The sequence below is a fragment of the Barbus barbus genome, assembly GCF_936440315.1.
Source record: "Barbus barbus genome assembly, chromosome: 36".
NCBI lineage: Eukaryota > Metazoa > Chordata > Actinopteri > Cypriniformes > Cyprinidae > Barbus > Barbus barbus.
This window is the reverse complement of record NC_136714.1, coordinates 9227153-9248929: the sequence shown is the minus strand read 5'-3', so window position 1 is coordinate 9248929 and position 21777 is coordinate 9227153. Positions and strand designations below refer to the sequence as shown.

Below are 21777 nucleotides of genomic sequence, written 5' to 3'. Positions count from 1 at the left end.
AGTGCAGTTTGTGGGAGGGATACTCCCTCCCCACCATCATTTTCTTTGGTGTTGTGAACCAGTCTATTTATTTGTGATTTCAACTTAACTGATATGTTGCCAAACCAAGCTACAGTTCCATAAAATCATATACTCTCCATCACAGCATGATAAAATAACATCAAAACATGTATGCGTAAAAACATGACTCGCGGTACTAATAGTAGTTTCTGGTGTAAAGTTTTAGTTTGTCCATGTTAATCCTCAGGGAGCACGCATTAGGGATGGTTCAATACAATAATTTTGGCTTCGGTACGATACCAGAATGTAATACCTCGGTATCGATATGAAATCGATACCATAGGTGACAAATAACCAGCTTCAAAAGATAAGTGAATTTAAAATAATTTTATTAATAATAATAATAACAGATTCATATCTTAATACCTTTGTATCAAACTAACAAAAAACCTACAGGGAACATAGGTTACATTTTGATGTTGCAGGGCTCCAAACTGCGACTAAAATGGTCGCATTTGCGACCAAATATATTTATTTGCGAGTCATTGGCGACAATACAAATTTACTCCCTTTGATTGTAAAATTTGCATCCTACGTGCATGTTTTATAACCAGTAGCCTACCGCTTCATTTGTTTTGATAACGTCTTGAAATGAGATGCTTTGTGTGACCGTTTCACTGAGTGAAAGCGCCAAAATATGAACGGGTAAAGCGAATGTCACCTTTCCGCGCCAGAAAAAAGTCAAAGCGAAAAATATCTGACGACTTCAAGCAATCCTCATCTCTGTCAAGCATCAGCACGGATGGCACACCTGCTAACAAAAAAGCAGGCTCTAGCAGCTGTGCCAGCACGAGCGCACTAGAGAACGCCAGAGACACAGGGATTCATCTTTCCGCATTAGTCAATGAACACTGTACCGAAAGACATTTCAAAATGTCCTGGATTCAGGAGTTTTCTTGGCTGAGGTATGATCACGAGACACAAAAATGTTTTGTGACTTTTGTTCAAGAGCGGGCAAAGAAATAGCGGGGAAAACGGAGTTCATTACAGGAACTAACCATTTAAAAAAAGAGACTGTGAGAACACTGGGACAGTCACAAGCATAAAAATGCACATGATCACAATTGCGAAGAATGCTCCACAGACTACACCGTTAGCACGTGCAGTTTCTCGTGTATGCGAGCTGCGGGATGAAAAGGAATGGAAGGAGTTAAAAATGAAATTTAACACAGCCTATATGATCGCACGGAAAGAGCTGCCGTTCAATAAATTTAGTTCACAGATATTATTAATGAGAAAAAACGGACTTGATGTGAGCAAAATGTATGATAACGACACATCTTGTGCTGAGTTTGTAAGATGCATTGCAGATGAGATCAAAGAACAAGTACTGACAGACGCACAGATAGCTAATTACATCTCCATTATCACTGACTGTGGCACAGACGTTTCTGGGAAAGACAATGTTATTGCATACTGCAGGCACATTTCTGCAGGTGTGGCAGTGAATAGGTTTATTGGTTTAACTGAGCTTGAACACTGCCATGCACATGGAGTATTAGATAAAATAAAAAGCTTGTTTAGTGATGCTAAACAAACTGATCGTGATTGGTGGCAGAAGATTACTGCATTTGGAGCCGATGGGGCTTCCGTTAACATGGGTGCTCGAGGAGGAGTAGGTGCTCTCTTAAGAGAAGAAATAGGACAGCACATTCTTTCCTTTTACTGTATGCCACACAGACTGGAATTAGTCATGCTGGATGTTCAGAAGTCTGTTCCAATGATTGAAAATATCTGACTTAATACAGCTAATATGGAAAACATACAATTTTAGCCCCAAAAGCAAGCGTGAGTTGAAAGCCATTGGTATGGAGTTAGGCTGTGCCATATGAACACCTTCTGCTGTAAAGACCCAGCGCTGGCTGCCTCACATTTACAGAGCCCTTTCTGTTTTTCTTGCATCTGATCAGACTGCAGGCCAGGGCCAATATACAGCTGTGCACTTCCACATGCAACACCTTGCTGCCTCATCCAAAAACACTGAAATAACAGGAAGAGCAAAACACATCTCACAACAAATGGAAAAGTTGCCTTTTGTGGGGTTTTGTCACTTTCTCCATGACCTGTTTGGAGTAATCTCAAAGTTGAGTCTTGTGCTTCAGAAGAACTCGCTTATTCTACCTCAGGCTAAAGCAGCTATTGATTCCTGTATTTGTACAATCAAGGGAATGAAGGGCAAACCAGTGAGTAATGGAAAGTTGGAGGAATTTCTCAGTCACACAAACTTAAATTCAGTTTCTCAGCATGAAAATGTGGCGCAGCAGGACAAAGCCCAAAGAGAAAAACAGACCAGAAGGCAGAAAAAAGCAGCCTCATCTGACTACGTGGGCATTTCCTTTTAAAACATACAGCTGAAAGGCTGTGATCTCCAAGGTTTCAGTGAAGAACTAAACCAGCTCATTGATGAAACTGTAGACATTACAGTTAAGGAGCTTGAAAGGAGGTTTAAAATAATGAGAGACGACAACACAGCACAAAAACACACAAGGGACAGAGATCATTCAATGCTTCTCAATCTTTTGTCATGATTCTTGGCCAGACGACATCTACACTTTTGGGGTAAATGAAATTGACACACTGCTAAAATGGTATTAAGACATCTTGCTGAAAAATCAGTGCTGTACAGGCAGAATGGAGATTGCTGAAAACCCTTGTAAAAGGACAGTTTTCAGATAAATCCTATTGCAGCTTGTGGGAAGTCCTACTAACAAAAGAGCCCTACTGCACAGATTTCCGGAATGTTTTGCATCTAGTTGAGATTATGCTTGTCCTACCAATTTCGGCTGCTCAGTGTGAACGTGGCTTTTCAGCTCAAAACAGGATAAAATCTAAAGTATGCAATTCACTCCATGTGTCAACCTTGGCAGATTTGATCAGGATCAGCACTGAAGGCCCATCACTTGAACAGTTTAATCCTGAACCATGTGTCAAGCGCTGGCTTTCTGCAAAAAAGAAGAGGAGACGGCCAAACTACACTTTGTGGCCAAGTTATATGGACATAATCATGGTCAGTGGCAGTGACACTGGCTCAGATTCTGCGTAAAAAAAAAAAAAATTATTTGACTGTATATAGTTCATAAGTTGGAAGTGACATTCAGTTCCCAAATAAGCTTCAGTTCCCAGAACATTCACAAGATGAAAATGCTGAAACTGTAAGAAGAGGAGAGACATGCACACAACAGGGTGACTAAAAGTAAGTGCATTATGTGGCTCTTAAAAAAAATATTTGGCGCCTGTTTTTTTTTGTTTTTTTCCCTATAGGAGCCAATGGCTCCTTAATTGATTTTTTTGGTTTGGAGCCCTGAGTTGGAGAGAAAAAAATAGGCTAACTGAAGTAATAAGAAAATATATTCAAATCATCAGTGCAAACAAAATGTCTCAAAATATAACAAAAAAACCTACCGGGAACATGGGTTACATTTTGCCTGAGTTTGAAAAAATAAAAAGTTGTAAATAAAAGTTCTAATTAAATCTGAATTTTTGAATGATGCACTCACCTGTCGATCTCTTAATTTGCTGAAAAGATCAGGACGAGCAAGCGACAAGTGCTTAAAGTTTGATGTGTTGTCTGTGGAAACGCATGATTTATAGCAACGCTTGCATACAGGTGCAGTAAGGTCAGTTCGTTCACCTTTGTCATCTGTTTTGTATGCAAAGTAATGCCATATTTCACTTCTACTGTTCTCTTTATTTATTAATTTTGTTTGCGTTGATGGTTTAATCTGTTTGATGATCCATCGCGGCGTTCTGTTGTCATACTTACCGGTTGCGCAGCAATTTGGGAAGCACTACCACCTACAGGTGCATTTCGCAACTGCAGCGTATGAAATACCGAATTGAGCAAAATTATGATATCGTACTGTTTGAAATGTAATATATAGTTTTCCAGTACCGGTATACCGTGCATCCCTAGCAGGCATTACACAGGATCAACAATGGCAGGGACGGCCTGTTCACTCCTTTTTGAGACTCTGTCATACTCCCCCTCGACATTGTCTCTGCGGTCCTTCCACGTTCTTGGGCTGTGCATCTCGTCATTGATGCCTCCATGGTCTTTGTAATTCCTCGGGCATGTCGGCCAAAAACTTTATTCTTACTCCACTGGTGGCTCAAAGTGACAGGAGCATTTCCCTGTCGTAAGTGTGCGCCTCCTGATTGTTCCCAAGGAATGATGTTGTTGTTGTTGTTTGACAGTAGCCCACTGCAAAAAGCAGCAAAAGTAGTCCTCTGCAGAGAAATCTCCAACAATTCACCATTTCACAGTGTTTACGCAACATTTACACCAAACGGAAACAAATGTATTAATGTATTAATTGCACACTAATCACAATTATTGAATTAATCACAATGAAAAACACAAAGTATGCAGCAGCACAGTTGTCCGGGTCGCCTACAGAGCAGCACCTACAGTCACACACGTTTGTGCCATTCCTGGAAACAGTTCCTGTTCAGCTGTATATGTGAGATCCATACCTAGCATTTCTAAGTGTTTGTTGCTGTGTTTTTGCCATCCACCGAAGGAAAAAAAAAAACTGCCCTGACATCAGAAGTCAGTGATGGAGCTCAGCTTAATGCAGAATACTTGTCCAGTGTAGTGGTACAGCTTGCTGTTGCTAACATCTATCCATTTGTATTTGTAACCCTTTGCAATTGCCCCTGCAGCCTGGGCATTTGTGTTGTGACAGAGTTAGTACAGCCGCCTTTGAGAAAAACAGTTTGAGGATACTCATGGGAGAGGTTGTCAGCAGGACTCATTTGTGTTCTTGTTCAGGAACTGGCACTGTTGGCACTTGGCACTGTTGCTTGTTGCATGAGCTGCTTATTCCAGTTTTAAAAATTGTTAAAAATGTTATTTTTGCCTGAAATGCCCATCCCTAAACAAGATACTTCACAATCCAGGTAGTGGTTTACATAGACCAGAGTCCCATTTTGTTTTTCAGGCCTCCATCTTAGACTATAATGCTCCTTTTGTCAGGTTGGGCTAGGGCTGGGTGATTATGGCCTAAGGAAAAAAAATCAGATTTACGATTTAAATCTTTTTTTTTTTCCTACTTAAAATCAATCTGCAGATGACACAGAAACTGTTCAAAACAAGTTTTAACTTAATTTTGTTTTGATTTTTCAAACACTTTTTCACACAGGGCCATGTGGGTTTGGATTTTCTTTTCCCTTCATAAAAAAACCCCTTCATATATAAACTGCATGTTGTGTTTACTTGTTATCTTTGAGTAATATTTCAATTGGTTTGATCTGGAAAATTAAAGTGTGACAAACATGCAAAAAAATAAAAAATCAGGAAGGGGGCCAACACTTTCACACCACTGTACACATAGGGAGAGAGAGCGCGAGTGTGTTATATATATACGCACACACACACACACACACACACACACACACACACACGGTCTTTCTCCGTACAACTCTCTAACAGTGGCAAAGTTTTTTATATTTTGTGATTTTGAACAGATGTAAACAATGGCAGCAGGAGGCTTAAATATAGACGTAATATAGAGACGTTATACTGTGGTGGTTTCCCTTCTTTCTGAAGAATCCCGCTCAGAGCCTTGTGGGGTTTTGATGCCAGAAAATAGACTTTATTATAACAAGACAATAAAGCCGAGGAGTCTTCTGCAGAACAGTCCTCCCAACGTTCTCTGAGTTTCTCTTTATATAGTCTATCTTCTAGGCGTGTTCAGAACATTTCATACATGTGCATATTTCCTTTTTTGGCAATATTTATACACATGTTCTTTCCCTAGAGAGAAGGGGCTCCTAGACGTGTTTAAGGAAAGAAGCCTTCTTTGCATTTCCACATATGTTTTCCATCATAAGGGTCAGAACATGCCCTCCATGCGAGCCCTTAACACACAGGCATATGCTTATATTGGAAATATAACTTAATACACAAGTGGTTAGATTCACATTAATTATACTTGATTAATTCATATTTTGACTAATAAAAATCTTCTACAATACCAGCTAAATTTAATTATTGTACTAAATCGCAGAAACGTAGTACTCTGTGAAGTAACGTGAGGGAGGAAACTAGCTGACGTTAGCTAGTTAATTAGCCATGTTATCTGCCTCGGTGGCAAGCCAAATAGTATTTATTTCAACACTGAAACAAACGGCGGGTGGGTTTCCCTCTTGATCGGGGGTGAAAGAGGGAGAAATGAAGATGATACAGATAGTTTATGTACAACCTGGAAGTATTTATTTAGCGATTTGGTACTAAAACGTCATCTGTACTGATACAGCAGTCTTTGTGGTTTTTGACGGGGGGGAAAAAGTTCCAGGGATTCATCTCCTTCGGCCATCATCCTACACTCACTGACTGCTCGTACCAACCGGAGGGGCTGTGTGACTCGTTCTCTCTTCACTGAGTCCAGCACTTTCAGTCTTTGACGACACGTAAAAATAAACCGCGCATACTGCAGGAAGGGTATAACAAAAATTTGTAGTGGTTTTGAAACTGTGACTTTTCCAAACCGCGGATACCTTGAAATCGCGGTTTGGAACCGTGTACTTGTCCCATGCCTAGCGGTCAGATAAGTACGATTTGAACCATGCTAATGCACTTCCACTAATGCCAACAAAGTTTTCTAGTCTGTTCAAAAGAATGTTGTGATCGATAGTGTCGAACATAGCTCAAAGATCTAGTAGTACTAATAGATACAACTATGATAAGAGCAGGTAATTTGTCTCAGTACTATTAAACGGTCTAAATCCTGACTGGAAATCCCCACAGATACCATTTTTCTCTAAGAAGGAATATAATTGAGGATACGATCTTTTCTAGTATCTTTGACAACAAAGGGGAGATTCGAGATCGGTCTGTAATTAACTAGATCTTTGGGGTCAAGTTGTGGTTATTGGTCTAAACATTCTTACTGTAACATCAATGCAGCAATGTAAACATCATTACTTTTCTATCATTTTATATTATAGAGAATAACGTTTGCATCATTGTTTTGTCCAACATTTAGATGTATTGAAAAATTGCCTACATCTGAAGATAAATGATATTTCAGCATGTTTCACTCGATTTCATACACTGCATTTTACTAGTTGGGTTTTTCCCAAATTGGGGGGTTAACAATGGTAATTTTAGATTACCTTTCGGATGTGTTTAATCACAAAACCATTTATGAAAACATTTAACAACTTATGTCATATTTTCTCTAAACTTTCTTGTGCATTAAGACAAGTACCCAAATTGTTTGAGTTTGTACATCTTATAATATAATTATTATTAATGACCTCTTGTGTTTAATAAAAAATACAAAATAAAAACTTTGATTAGTGAAATGAACTAATGATTTCATAAAATATTAGAATGATTGTCTCTCACTGGCCTGATTAGCTAAGCGCTCAAAACGCATCTTATTTAGCGGTACAGTATTGCATGATTTGTAGATTATATTTAATAGTTTACACTTTGCAAAAACGTTTTCAATTAGTTTTAAAAGGTAACATTACATTCTTAAGGACTCTACACTTGCGTTTCTTTTCAGGAGCACTAGTGCTTCTACTTAAAATAAATAAATTAGGAACACCTTCTGATCAATTATAGTGACCAAAATGATCACGGTTATCTGTATTATCACGGTATTGTTAAAGTGTGCTGGAGATATTCAAAAAGTACCGACACATAAATCACTTCACCAAGTGAAGAAACAAATAAAATGACTTTTTGTTTGCATATTATTATAATCTTTATTACAGGCTCTAGGCCCAATAGTAGGACATGCAACACATACAACACAAAAAAAAAAAAAAAAAACCATTTAGATAAACCTATAAAATACACACATTTTTCACAAGAGTCTTAAAAGGCAGTCATACCAATGCTTCCATAGATGTGATTGATATCGGACCGAGCTACACCTGGGACTTGTGAGCCTTACTATAATACCGTTTTGTGACTCATCAAGTCGACACATAAACTTAAACATTAGATTCCTCAAAAGGGCCTGTAAACAGCTTAGCCTCAAGTCACAAAAAAGCTTACTTGCACTGCTGCTCCTGGGCTTCTTCAACAATATCCTCAGACTTCACTTCACTTCACTTCACAATCATTATATGCTACCTGCAGTTTACGCATGGTCTCCTTTTTGTAGTTGACCCATAATGGTGCTGCATACATAGGGGTGCAATAAGCACGAAACAAATGCACTTTCACATCAGAACAGTAGTGAAATTTCCTAACTAACATGTTCGCTTGGATATACAACATTCGTCTTTGCCTATACATGTCAGCATCATCTTCCATCTTGTCAGTAATAATATGCCCAAGATATTTTGTACAGTTAGATACACAGATACAATGTCCTGACAGGTAAAACATAGGGAAGTGCACCTTCTGATCTTCCTTAGTCCTACATACCAACACAAAACTCTTCTTTGCATTGTACTGTACATCAAACGCAACCCCATACTTGGAGCATATATCCAACAATTGCTGGGACCCATCAGTGCTGGGGGACATAATAGCTAAATCGTCTGGGTACATCAGGTGGTTCAACAGAGTATTCCCTATTACACATCCCGTCTTACATTTCCCCAACTGCTTTGAAAGGTTATCCATGTATAAGTTAAACAGGGTTGGAGACAGAAGCCCCCCCTGCCGTACTCCATTACTTACACTGAAGGATGCCGATAGGCAATTTCCCCATTTAACCTGAATTCTTTGTTTGGCATACCAGTAAACCAGTATACGTATGATGCATCCCGGCACACCCCTAAGCATGAGTTTAGTAAAAAGCTTATGATGATTAACTCTGTCAAATGCCTTGGACGCATCAATAAACCCAATAAACATTGTAGAGCCCTGCCTTCTATAGGATTCAACAGCTTCTTTCAAGGCATAAATACATAGATCAGTACTATGCTGAGACTTAAAGCCAAATTGATTTTCTGTGGTACAAATGAGCCCACTCAATCTATCTAGTAGCATCTTTTCTAACACCTTTGAAAGAATGCTAGCTAGAGCGATGGGTCTATAGTTGTCAAGACTCCCTATTTTCCCTGCCTTGTCCTTAATGACGGGCACTAATGTAACGGTCAACATGGTGTCTGGCAGTATACCATGAGTCAACAGCCCTGTAAAACAAATGGATAAAAGGGCTGCCACTCTGGGGCTGGCTAACTTGAGATGCTCCGCAGTGATGTTATCTTTGCCACTGGCTTTGTTATCAGCTAGTTGCTCTATAGCATTATAGACCTCATTGGGAGTAAAGTAAATTACATCCTCATTTAACTCACCCACACAATAGGGCTCACTTTTAATACAATTAAACAAAGTTGCATAATGCTGTCTCCACAGCTCTACTATATTTTCTACACCAGATACACCCTCGATATGACAAGGCAATATTGTCTTGGCCCTATTTGTAGCTTTCACCTCCTTCCAAAACTCAGTGACATTATTGCCAAACAAGTTTCCAGCCATAGAGTGAGCTCTTAAGGCTTCCTCATGCTTTCCAACAAAGCGCACTGCATATTTATATTTAGCCCTGGTATGCTTTTTGTGTTCTAACTCTGGCCCCTGTCTGGGTCTACCATTTGCATAATTCCCTCAGCAGTCTTTTAAAACCTCCCAGCTTTTCTGCTCTATTTTCACTCAAAACTAAACTACTCTGCTGCTGTGCGCACGTGAGACTGAGTTACTTTAATCGCATTTCTATAATTCAGCTGCAGTTTTGTGTATTATGTGTAACCCAAGTTAAAGAGATGGGTCTTTAATCTAGATTTAAACTGACAGAGTGTGTCTGCTTCTGACAGTGTGCGTCTGCTTCCCAAACAGTGTTAGGTAGATTGTTCCAGAGTTTGGGCACTAAATAGGAAAGGGATCTCCCACCCGCAGTTGATTTTGATATTCTAGGTATTATCAAATGGCCAGAGTTTTGAGATTGTAGCGGACGTGAAGGACTATAATGCGATAAAACCTCACTCAAATACTGAGGTGCCAAACCATTTAGGGCTTTATAGGTAATTAGCAAGATCTTAAAATGTATACGATGTTTAATAGGGAGCCAGTGCAGTGTTGACAGAACTGGGTTAATGTGGTCATACTTCCTGGTTCTAGTAAGAACTCTAGCTGCTGCATTTTGAACCAGCTGGAGTTTATTAAACGTGCAGAGCAACCAATAAAGCATTACAATAATCTAGCCTCGAGGTCATGAATGCATGAATTAATGTTTCTGCATTTGCCATTTAGAGCATAGGTCGTAATTTAGATATATTTTTAAGATGGAAAAATGCAGTTTTTCAAATGCTAGAAACATGTTTTTCGAAGGAAAGATTGCTATCAAAAAGTACGCCTAGATTCCTAACTGATAACGAAGAATTTACAGAGCAGCCATCAAGTATTAGACAGTGATCTAGGTTATTACATGCAAAAGTTTTTGGTCCAATAATTAACACCTCTGTTTTTTCAGAATTTAGCAGTAAGAAATTGCTAGTCATCCAGTTTTTGATATCATTTTGTTAGTTTTGCAAATTGGTAAGTTTCATCAGGTCGCGACGAAATATAGAGCTGGGCATCATCAGCATAACAGTGAAAGCTAACACCATGTTTCCTAATGATATCTCCCAAGGGTAACATGTAAAGCGTGAAAAGTAAGGGGCCAAGTACTGAGCCTTGAGGTACTCCATACTGCACTTGTGATTTGGTATGATACCTCTTCATTTACTGCCACAAATTGATGGTGGTCAGATAAGTACGATCTGAACCATGCCAGTACACTTCCTCTAATGCCAACATAATTTTCTAGTCTATTTAAAAGAATGTTGTGGTCGATAGTGTCAAACGCGACACTAAGATCCAGTAGCACTAATAGAGAGATACAACCACGACCAGATGATAAAAGCAGGTAATTTGTAACTATAATGAGAGCAGTCTCAGTACTAGGATATGGTCTAAAACCTGACTGGAAATCCTCACATATATAATTTTTCTCTAAGAATGAACATAGTTTTGATGATACTACCTTTTCTAATATCTTTGACAGAAAAGGGAGATTCGAGATCGGTCTGTAATTAATTCTTTGGGGTCAAGTTGTGTTTTTTTCATATCCTAATGACAATGAGTTAATAATATTCAGAAGAGGATCTATTACTTCTGGAAGCACCTCTTTTAGGAACTTAGATGGAACAGGGTCTAAAATACAGGTTGTTGGTTTAGAAGTTCATACAATTCGTCATTTCCAATAGAAGAGAATTGTTGGAATTGTTCCTCAGGGGATCTATAGTGCACTATCTGATGCGATACTGTGTCTGACAGCTGCTTGGTTACAATTTTATCTCTAATAGTTTCGATCTTGGAAGTAAAGTAGTTCATAAAGTCATTACTACTGTGCTGCTGGGTAATGTCTGCAGCTGCTGATGTTATATTTTTTGTTAATTCAGCCATAGTATTAAATACTTGGGGTTGTGTTTGTTTTCGTCTAAAAGAGACGTAAAGTAAGCTGATCTAGCAGTTTTGAATGCTTTCCTGTAGGATAGGGTACTTTCCCGCCAAGCAATACGAAATACCTCTAATTTTGTTTTTCTCCAGCTGCGCTCCATTTTCCGGGCTGCTCTCTTTAGGGTCCGAGTGTGCTCATTATACCACGGTGTTAGACTCTTTTCCTTAATCTTCCTTAAGCGTAAAGGAGCAACCGTATCTAAAGTGCTAGAAAAGTGAGAGTCAGTAGTTTGTTACATAAAGTTGTTCTGAGCTATTGGATATGCTGAGGAATTGAGATAAGTCAGGATTATATATAAAGTGGTCTTTTGTGGCAGAAGTGATGGTTCTACCATATTTGTAACAAGGAGTTGGCTTTACAACTTTAGCTATATGAATATACACAAAACTAGATAATGATCTGAGATATCATTGCTCTGCTGCAATATTTCATGCCATCAATTCCATATGACAGTATTAAATCTAGAGTATGTTTTCGACAATTAATAGGTCCTGAAACGTGTTGTTTAACACCAATGGAGTATAGAATGTCTATAAATGCTGATCCCAACAAATCTCTTTCATTATCAACATGGATATTAAAATCACCAGCAATTAGGACTTTATCTGCAGCCAGCACTACCTCAGATAGAATATCGGCAAATTCTTTAATAAAGTCTGTATGGTGCCCTGGTGGCCTGTATACAGTAGCCAGTTCAAACATTGCAGGGGATTTATCATTAACACTTGTTTCTTTGGCTAATGTTATAAGAAGCACCATTACTTCGAACGAATTATACTTGAAACCCGACCTCTGAGATATACTGAAAATATTGCTATAAATTGTGGCAACACCTCCCCCTTTACCTTTTGGACGCTGATCATGTTTGTAACTGTAATCTTGGGGGGTAGACTCGTTTAAAGTAATGTAGTCATCTGGTTTTAGCCAGGTTTCTGTCAAACAAAGCACATCTAGTTTATGGTCAGTGATCATATCATTTACAAAAAGTGCTTTTGTAGAAAGGGATCTAATATTCAGTAAGCCAAGCTTTATCATTTGTGTATCTGTATTATATCTGTTTTTTATTTGTTGAACATCAATTAAATTGTTACTCTTGCTTTGGTTTGGATGTTTTCTGTATTTTCTAGTTCGGGGAACACACACAGTCTCTATAGTGTGATTATCTAGGCGAAAGAGTCTCTATGTGCTGAGAATTAACTGACTTCTGTGACGTGAGGAGGCTAGCAGACGGTCGGTTTAGCCAGTCTGTCTGCTTCCTGACCTGGGCCTCAGTTAGTCAAGTACAAACTCTAAAAATATGTGCTGTATTTCTAGACAGGGATAAAGACCATCTCTTTTCAATGGGTCAGGCCTGCCCCAAAAATTCTTCCAATTGTCTATGAAACCCATGTTATTCTGCGGGCACCACTTAGACATCCAGCCATTGAGTGACGATAGTCTGCTATGTATCTCATCATCTTTTTAAACGCTTGGGCCATCAGACTCTTGTATAAAGGCAATATCACACTCATAGCATACAGGTGCATCTCAATGAATTAGAATGTCGTGAAAAAGTTCACTTTAAGTTATTTCAAAAAGTGAAACTTTCATATATTTTAGATTCATTGCATGTAAAGTAAAACATTTCAAAAGTTTTTTATTTTTATTTTGATGATTAGAGCTTACAGCTCATGAAAGTCAAAAATCAGTATATCAAAATATTAGAATATTTACATTTGAGTTTCAATAAATGACCATCCCTACAATATAAATTCCGGGTATCTCTTATTCTTTGAAACCACAATAATGGAGAAGACTGCTGACTTGGCAATGATCCAGAAGACGAACCTTGACACCCTCCACAAAGAGTGTAAGTCACAGAGGGTCATTACTGAAAGGGGTGGCTGTTTACAGAGTGCTGTATCAAAGCATATTAAATGCAAAGTTGACTGGAAGGAAGAATTTGGGTAGGAAAAGGTGCACAAGCAACAGGAATGACTGCAAGCTTGAGAATACTGTCAAGCAAAGCTGATTCAAACACTTGGGAGAGCTTCACAAGGAGTGGACTGAAGCTGGAGTCAGTGCATCAAGAGTCACCACGCTCAGACGTCTTCAGGAAAAGGGCTACCAAGCCGCTTCTGAACCAGAGACAACGTCAGAAGCGTCTTACCTGGGCTGTGGAGAAAAAGAACTGGACTGTTGCTCAGTGGTCCAAAGTCCTCTTTTCAGATAAAAGTAAATTTTGCATTTAATTTGGAAATCAAGGTCCCAGAGTCTGGAGAGAGAGTGGAGAGGCACAGAATCCATGTTGCTTGAAGTCCAGTGTGAAATTTCCATAGTTTATGGTGATTTGGGCTGCCATGTCATCTGCTGGTGTTGGTCCACTGTGTTTTCTGAAGTCCACAGTCAACGCAGCCATCTACCAGGAAATTTTAGAGCACATGCTTCCTTCTGCTGACAAGCTTTATGGAGATGCTGATTTCATTTTCCAGCAGGACTTGGCACCTGCCCACACTGACAAAGGTACCAAAAGCTGGTTCAATGACCATGGTGTTACTGTGTTTGATTGGCCAGCAAACTCGCCTGACCTGAACCCCATAGAGAATCTATGAGGTATTGTCAAGAGGAAGATGAGAGACACCAGACCCAACAATGCAGATGACCTGAAGGCCACCTCAGCAGTGCCACAAACTGATCACCTCCATGCCACGCCGAATTGAGGCAGTAATTAAAGCAAAAGGATCCCCTACCAAGTATTGAGTACATATACAGTAAATGAGCATACTTTCCAGAAGGCCAACAATTCACTAAAAATGTTTTTTTTTTTTATTGGTCTTATGAAGTATTCTAATTTGTTGAGATGTGAATTTGTGGGTTTTTGTTAAATGTGAGCCAAAATCATCACAATTAAAAGATCCAAAGACTTAAACTTCAGTCTGTGTGCATTGAATTTATTTAATACACGAGTTTCACAATTTGAGTCGAATTACTGAAATGAATGAACTTTCACAACATTCTAATTTATTGAGATGCACCTGTATATGCTGGGCTCAACAATAAGGAGGGAAGGACACTCTGGACAGTTGACAAAGGAAGTTGTCACTAGCCAAATCAGGCAGTTGTATTGCAAAAATTCATAATTTAAGTCTAAGGAAATCACAATTGTTTTTTTTTTTTTTTTTTAATGTAATTGCTTAATTACTTTTTTAGCTTAACAGCCCATTCATTTGTATTATATGTAAGTGCAGCCGGGATGTTCTCCAAATTGTCTACATTTTTGTTCCATGAGCAAAGTCATTGGTTTGGAAATTACAGATTTACCTTAAGGTACTTTAAGTACTTTACTTGATGACTTGATTTGTGTCACAGGAATCAGCATTAACCGTGGACTGCTGTCTCTGGGGAATGTGATCAGTGCACTTGGTGATGAAAGCAAGAAGGGGACCTTTGTGCCATACAGGGATTCCAAACTGACACGCCTGTTACAGGGTAAGATTAATTCAGTCCATAAAGTCAGTTGTTTATCAATTCACCCTATTTTCAATACACCATATAGCAGTGAGTGAGCACCATTACAGAATTTAAGTCATGCTGTTGCTAGCATATGTGTTAATATGCTGATGCTGACCTTCAGACTTCAAATTATTAAAACTATTTTAATCTTTCAGATGAGGCTTTGTCATACCAACACAATGTTTTTTTAACCTTTTAAATGTTGTTGCAATATTTGTTTTGTAAAGCTGCTTTGTGCAGTGTAAAATGCTGAAGGTTGGAGTAGGAATGTTGTTTGTTTTCAGTTTAGCAGCAATGGTGAAATTGATAAACTTTTCTAGTTTGTGTGTTTCTTTGTTTTAGTAATAACTATTTATTTTTGGACATGAAATTCTTTACAAACCATCTTCCCAGACTCTCTCGGAGGAAACAGCCACACCTTGATGATTGCGTGTGTTAGTCCAGCAGACTCCAACATTGAGGAGACAATCAATACGTTGCGCTATGCTGACCGTGCCCGTAAAATTAAGAATAAGCCCATTCTCAATGTTGACCCACGTGCAGTAGAAATGAAGCGACTTAAACAGCAGGTACTATTGGTCTGTTTGGTGATTTTGGGCTATTGGGCCCTTTTTTTAAACAACTGTTAAATGACTGGTTATGTAAAATCAAGTAGAATGCTAGTTAATATTTTGGTGATTTTTATTTTTTTTATTTTAAATAACACAGGTGCAAGAGCTTCAGGTGATGCTCCTGCATGCCCGTGGAGGTGTTGCGCCTGTGCTGGCTGGGTATGTCCTTTTCTTTTAAGATATTTCATTTTTATTTGGGGTGGGGGTTGGGGTATACTGCTTCATCAATTCATTGAAACATGAGTGAAAGTCTTGTATCTCAGTGCTGTAGTCAAGTCACTTTTATTTATATAGTGCTTTTAACAATACAAATTGTCAAAGCAACTTCACAATATCAAATTAGGAAAATAGTTTCAATGTAAAATGACAAGATTAAACATTCCATTTTCAGTTAAAGGCATTTCATTATTGAATTTAGTGATGTCATCGTCCAGCTCAGTTCAGTTTATATAGTATCTGTGCAATCAAGTCGACGATATCGGTGGAAATTAAGTGACCACAACTAAGGAAGCCAGAGGCGACAGCGGCAAGGAATCAAAACTCCATCGGTGACAGAACAGATAAAAAAAACCTTAGTGTGTTATGTGTACGCCAGGTTAAAGAGATGGGTCTTTCTTTTTATTTGACCAAAAAATAAAAAGGATGACACAGTTTAAAATAAAACTTGTTTCCATTGTGGTCCTTGATGTAAAGCACAAACTCCACTCCCTGTAACAGGTACACTGGCACTGCATTATAAATACAAAAATTACAATAAAATTCCACATTTAAAACTAGTCTTTAATCTAGATTTAAACTGACAGAGTGTGTCTGCCTCCCGAACAGTGTTAGGTAGATTGTTCCAGAGTTTGGGCGCTAAATAGGAAAAGGACCGCAGTGGATTTTGATATTCTAGGTATTATCAAATGGCCAGAGTTTTGAGAACACAGTGGACGTGGAGGACTATAATGCGATTTAAGAGCTCGCACAAGTACTGAGGAGCTAAACAATTTAGGGCTTTAGAAGTAATTTACAAGATTTTAGTAAGAACTCTAACTGCGGCATTTTGAACCATCTGTAGTTTGTTTATTAAGCGTGCAGAACAACCACCCAATAAAGCATTACGATAATCTAACCTTGAGGTCATAAGCGCATGAATTAACATTTCTGCATTTGACATTGAGAGCATAGGTCTCAATTTTTATATATTTTTAAGATGAAAAAATGCAGTTTTACAAATGCTAGAAACGTGGCTGTCAAAGGAGAGATTGCTATCTCGGATTTGTCTTGGACCGGTTGGAATTTGCACTAGGACTTGTCTCGGACTTGGACATTGGACTCGCCAAATGTTCTAGTTGGTCTTTACAGAGTCCAGCTATATATGCTTTTTGTTCTCTTTCAAAACAAAACCATTGTTGGAGCGCGCTTGTTCATAAAATGGGTGATGTTATTTGTTTAATTCACAATCCATCTTAGGGCTGTGCAATTAATCGAAATTCAGTTTCGATTTTTGCCTCCAGTGATTATGAAAATACAATAATTGACAGAAAACTATTATTGCGCCCCATCCGCCCGCTTTCCAGCAGTGCGCTTTCACTCCATAAAAGCCCATTTTCACGTCCAAATCAGTAAAATCAAGTAACGTGACTTTTGCTAAATAGGACGGAGTTATTAAAGTTGATTTAGATTTATTAATATTTTTAAAAAGCTGTTCCTCAGGAGGATATCTGTGTATGCGCTCAGAGACTGAGCAGAGCACGGACATGTAAAGTCAGCTTTTAGCTGAACATATGCGCCTAAATGGTCAAATACACACAAAAATGTGTCAAAATGCAGCGCTTAGTGATTATTCACGTAAACCACCGTCGGTTCTGTAATAAATGAATGTAAACAGATGAGACTGAAAATACGCGTGTAACAGTAAATTGGATCCGTGTGGCCGTTAAAGTGACAGCGGGCTATATTCCTGTTCAGACTGTGCTTAATATTAATCAAACAACAAGGCAAAGGGAAAATCACTCACTGCACTTCACAGAAGGTCTTTTGTAGCTTTAATAAGAAACAAAGGAAGTTTAATACTTACAGTGAGGACTATGCTGTTTTATTTTACATTTGATTATTCAATTTCTATAGCTGTTAACTGAATACTTTAGACTTGCATTGAATTTTTTTTTGGTTATATGGCTCACTAATAATCGTGTTAAATAATCGTGATTACAATATTGACCAAAATAATCATGATTATGATTTTTGTCATAATCAAGCAGCCCTAATCCATCTAGAAAAGGCATTGACATTGGTCGCCTGGTATAGCCTATGCATGGCTGGTCATGTGTGCATACTGCGCGGAGGCGTGAATCATTTTTATTTTGGCCACAGACACAATATCGACGAGCAGCGGCATAATAGTTTGGTTTTACAAAGTTCGTTGGAGATTTTCCTCTCCTCCTCACCTTCCTTTGCTTTTAAATAGCTTACATATGCCCATGCACATTTAGTTTCACTTTCATATTGGCGGAAATTCCACATCAATTGCTTAACCATACAACAACAAACTCACTTATATTAAACATAACTTTTATTAACAAAACAAATAAAAATACACCATGCTATAGGCATAATATAAAATAACATAACTTACACAAAGTTTAAATATACAAAACTGAAAATGCTGAGGAACAAAATGCAAACGATGTGAAACAAAAAAAAAACTGAACAAGAAATAACGTTTAAAATTGCTAAAAAAGCGTTTTTGCATTTCGTTTCTAAATGAATAGTCTGCCATCTTCTGGTCTTTCTTGCCTCACTCTTCTTGTCAGTCAGCTTGACTCTCCTCATGTGATTAGGCCTGTCACGATAACATCTTTTTGTTGTGCGATTATATTGCCCCAGAAATAATTGTGATTATTGTCATTTTAAAGACCATTTTATGCCAATGAATATATAATCATAATGCAACAGCATAATAATGCAAGAAGGCCTACACGCTTCCAAATGACAAACTTTGAATTTTTTAGAATATTTAGATCATGGAAATGATCAAAATATTAGATGCCTTAAACTTGAATAAAGGCTGGCCACAATAAAAGGCCACTCTAAAATATGCAGTTTTACTGTATTGGGTGGGTCCGGGGGGGTCCGAAAAACAGTCAGTATCTGGTGTGACCACCATTTTCCTCACGCAGTGCAACACATCTCCTTCGCATATAATTGATCAGGTTGTCCACTCCTCTTCAATGGCTGTGCGAAGTTGCTGGATATTGGCAGGAACTGGAACACGCTGTCGTATACGCTGATCCAGAGCATCCCAAACATGCTTAATGGGTGACGTGTCCGGTGAGTATGCTGGCCATGCAAGAACTGGGATGTTTTCAACTTCCAGGAATTGTGTACAGATCATGCTGCAACATGAGGTTATGGTCGTGGATGAATGGCACAACAATGGGCCTCAGGATCTCGTCACGGTATCTCTGTGCATTCAAAATGCCATCAATAAAATGCACCTGTGTTCGTTGTCCGTAACATACGCCTGCCCATACCATAACCCCACTGCCACCATGGGCCACTTGATCCACAACTTTGACATCAGCAAACCGCTCACCCACACGACGCCATACACGCTGTCTGCCATCTGCCCTGTACAGTGAAAACCGGGATTCATCCGTGAAGAGAACACCTCTCCAAAGTGCCCAGACGCCATCGAATGTGTGCATTTGCCCACTCAAGTCGGTTACGACGACGATCTGCAGTCAGGTCGAGACCCCAATGAGATCGACGAGCATGCAGATGAGCTTCACTGAGACTGTTTCTGACAGTTTTTGCAGAAATTCTTTGGTTATGCAAACCGATTGTTGCAGCAGCTGTCCGTGTGGTTGGTCTCAGATGATCTTGGAGGTGAAGATACTGGATGTGAAGGTCCTGGGCTGATGTGGTTACACGTGGTCTGCGGTTGTGAGGCCGGTTGGATGTACTGCCAAATTCTCTGAAACGCCTTTGGAGATGGCTTATGGTAGAGAAATGAACATTCAATTCACGGGCAACAGCTCTGGTGAACATTCCTGCAGTCAGCATGCCAATTGCACGCTCCCTCAAAGCTTGCGACATCTGTGGCAATGTGCTGTGTGATAAAACTGCACAGTTTAGAGTGGCCTTTTATTGTGGCCAGCCTAAGGCACACCTGTGCAATAATCATGCTGTCTAATCACATACCTGCAAACTTGTCGCTTTTCGGCGACAATCGCCGCTTTTATTGTCAATTGGGTCATTCACGTGAATCGTGTAGAACCGGAGAGTTTTTTTAGGGGGGGGGTCTTGCGTTAATTGACATCTGGGCCGATCGGAATCTCTACTGAGCTCGCGCCTGTCAAGAGAGGGAGGTGGGGGGTGGGCTTGCGTGCCATGTAGGCCATTATTGGACAATTCTTATAAATGACATTTTTTCTGGACCAATCGGAATCTCAGCGCTTGGTTCAGGATCTTGAAGCACACTGCCATCTGTGTTCGCGCCTGTCAAGAGACACCTGACCTAATGTGGAAACTGAATGGAAATTGAATTCAAGGTAAATCAGTCTTTTTGGAGCTAAACAACAGATATTTGTTTGCTTAAGTCAAATAACGTCAGCTAAGTTAGCGTTTTTTTTTTTCATACAGTTAGCCTATGCTTCGAGCAAAAATGCTTAATAGCAAGCAATACAAGCGGATCCAATGCTGGAATTTCCGTTAGCAAGATAGCAAATTTTCTAGCCATCTAACATTGGTAGCTAGTTGTAATGGTTAATTCCTGCATTGTCTGACCGTCTTGCTAATTAAAGTTAACCATTTAGCTTGCTACGTAAGTATATAGCAGGGCTCCAAACTGCGACTAAAATGGTCGCATTTGCGACCAAAAATATTAATTTGCGAGTGAAGTTTTTGCTGAGGTCGCCACTGGCGACTATATATAATTTGCATGAAAGGACTTATGCTATAGGCTGCTATAGTCAGTCTGATCGGAAGAAGTCAACGACGGAAATTCCCGCAACCAAGTTCAAGAAAGAAGACCTGGAAGATACAAAGATCCCCTAAGCTGATTGGCCTCGCCCGGTTCTCGGTTCCCAACGATAAGTTCAGGCAGGTTGCTGTGGTGGGTTTAGGAACAACCCAGGGCCGGCGTCCGTGAAGGATGGCAGGAAAGGATGGTGCAGGACCTCGTCGTGATTAAATTCCCGCCGCTCACCAGATGGCACCTCAACAGGCAGAAGTGATGCTAACACGCTGGCCTAACCCTTCATGCGCAATATACTATCGATGGCGCTATAATGCGGAAAAGGTATCGGACCTGAAATACTACTTAGTTGTAGACATTTGGTGTGGCCAAACCGGTTTGGCCACACCCTCCCTTGGCAAAACGGGCCTTCCCTGGGACGGGCCCGTGGGGGTGCGACTTTCCGAGTTTTAAGGCAGCTCGTCTTCCATACTAACACACATATAGACGCTTGAGAGTCTCAAGCGCCTAAATGCTATGACTACAACTAAGTAGTATTTCAGGTCCGATACCTTTTCCGCACTATAGCGCCATCGATAGTATATTGCGCATGAAGGGTTATCTTTTGTTATGTTCACGTATTAAACATAAGACGATGCGCATCAAAGTTTTACTGGAAAAGAGTTTCAAACAGTCCTCGTCTCTGCCGCACACAGTCTGCTGAACGCAGTGAGAGAGACCTGAAAGGGCCTGTTTACACCTGGTCACTTCATGCATTTTCTCTGATCGGATGTCTATATGATTTGTTAAAACGTTTCCCCATTTACACTTGGCCACATAAATGTGTCTTCGCAAAACGGATATAAATCCATTCTTCAATTCCCGCTTCATATGCAAATATAACGGAGTTCACGTCAATGAAAGCAATGGATAATTTTATTAATTATCAGCTAATTTCAATATCAGAGACCGCAACAAGAGAGCGCGCGGCATCAGCACTGGAAAGATAGGCTAGTCTCGCTACTTTTAATGAAGAAGATTGTGTGTTGAGCGCCTGCGACTTACTTTCAGGTTCATTCAGTTTGCGTGACGCTTGCTGAAGAAATACTCCGCTACTCAGCCGCGGTGATGCTTGTTGCATTGCGCTGTCATATCTGACTATAACATGCCATATAGCCTATAAAACGCTCTCACACGTCTATTA

General features: G+C 39.4%; 1 protein-coding gene across 1 annotated transcript in view; it reads left to right on the top strand.

The window, feature by feature from the left end:
* Nucleotides 1-21777, top strand: part of LOC306855584 (chromosome-associated kinesin KIF4-like) — a 119646-nt gene that overhangs the window by 28081 nt on the left and 69788 nt on the right. The window contains exons 8-10 of the mRNA XM_079394348.1: nucleotides 14877-14996; nucleotides 15414-15589; nucleotides 15729-15790. Of these exons, the coding sequence (XP_079250474.1) occupies nucleotides 14877-14996; nucleotides 15414-15589; nucleotides 15729-15790 (358 nt within the window). The remainder of the gene's footprint in view (nucleotides 1-14876; nucleotides 14997-15413; nucleotides 15590-15728; nucleotides 15791-21777) is intronic.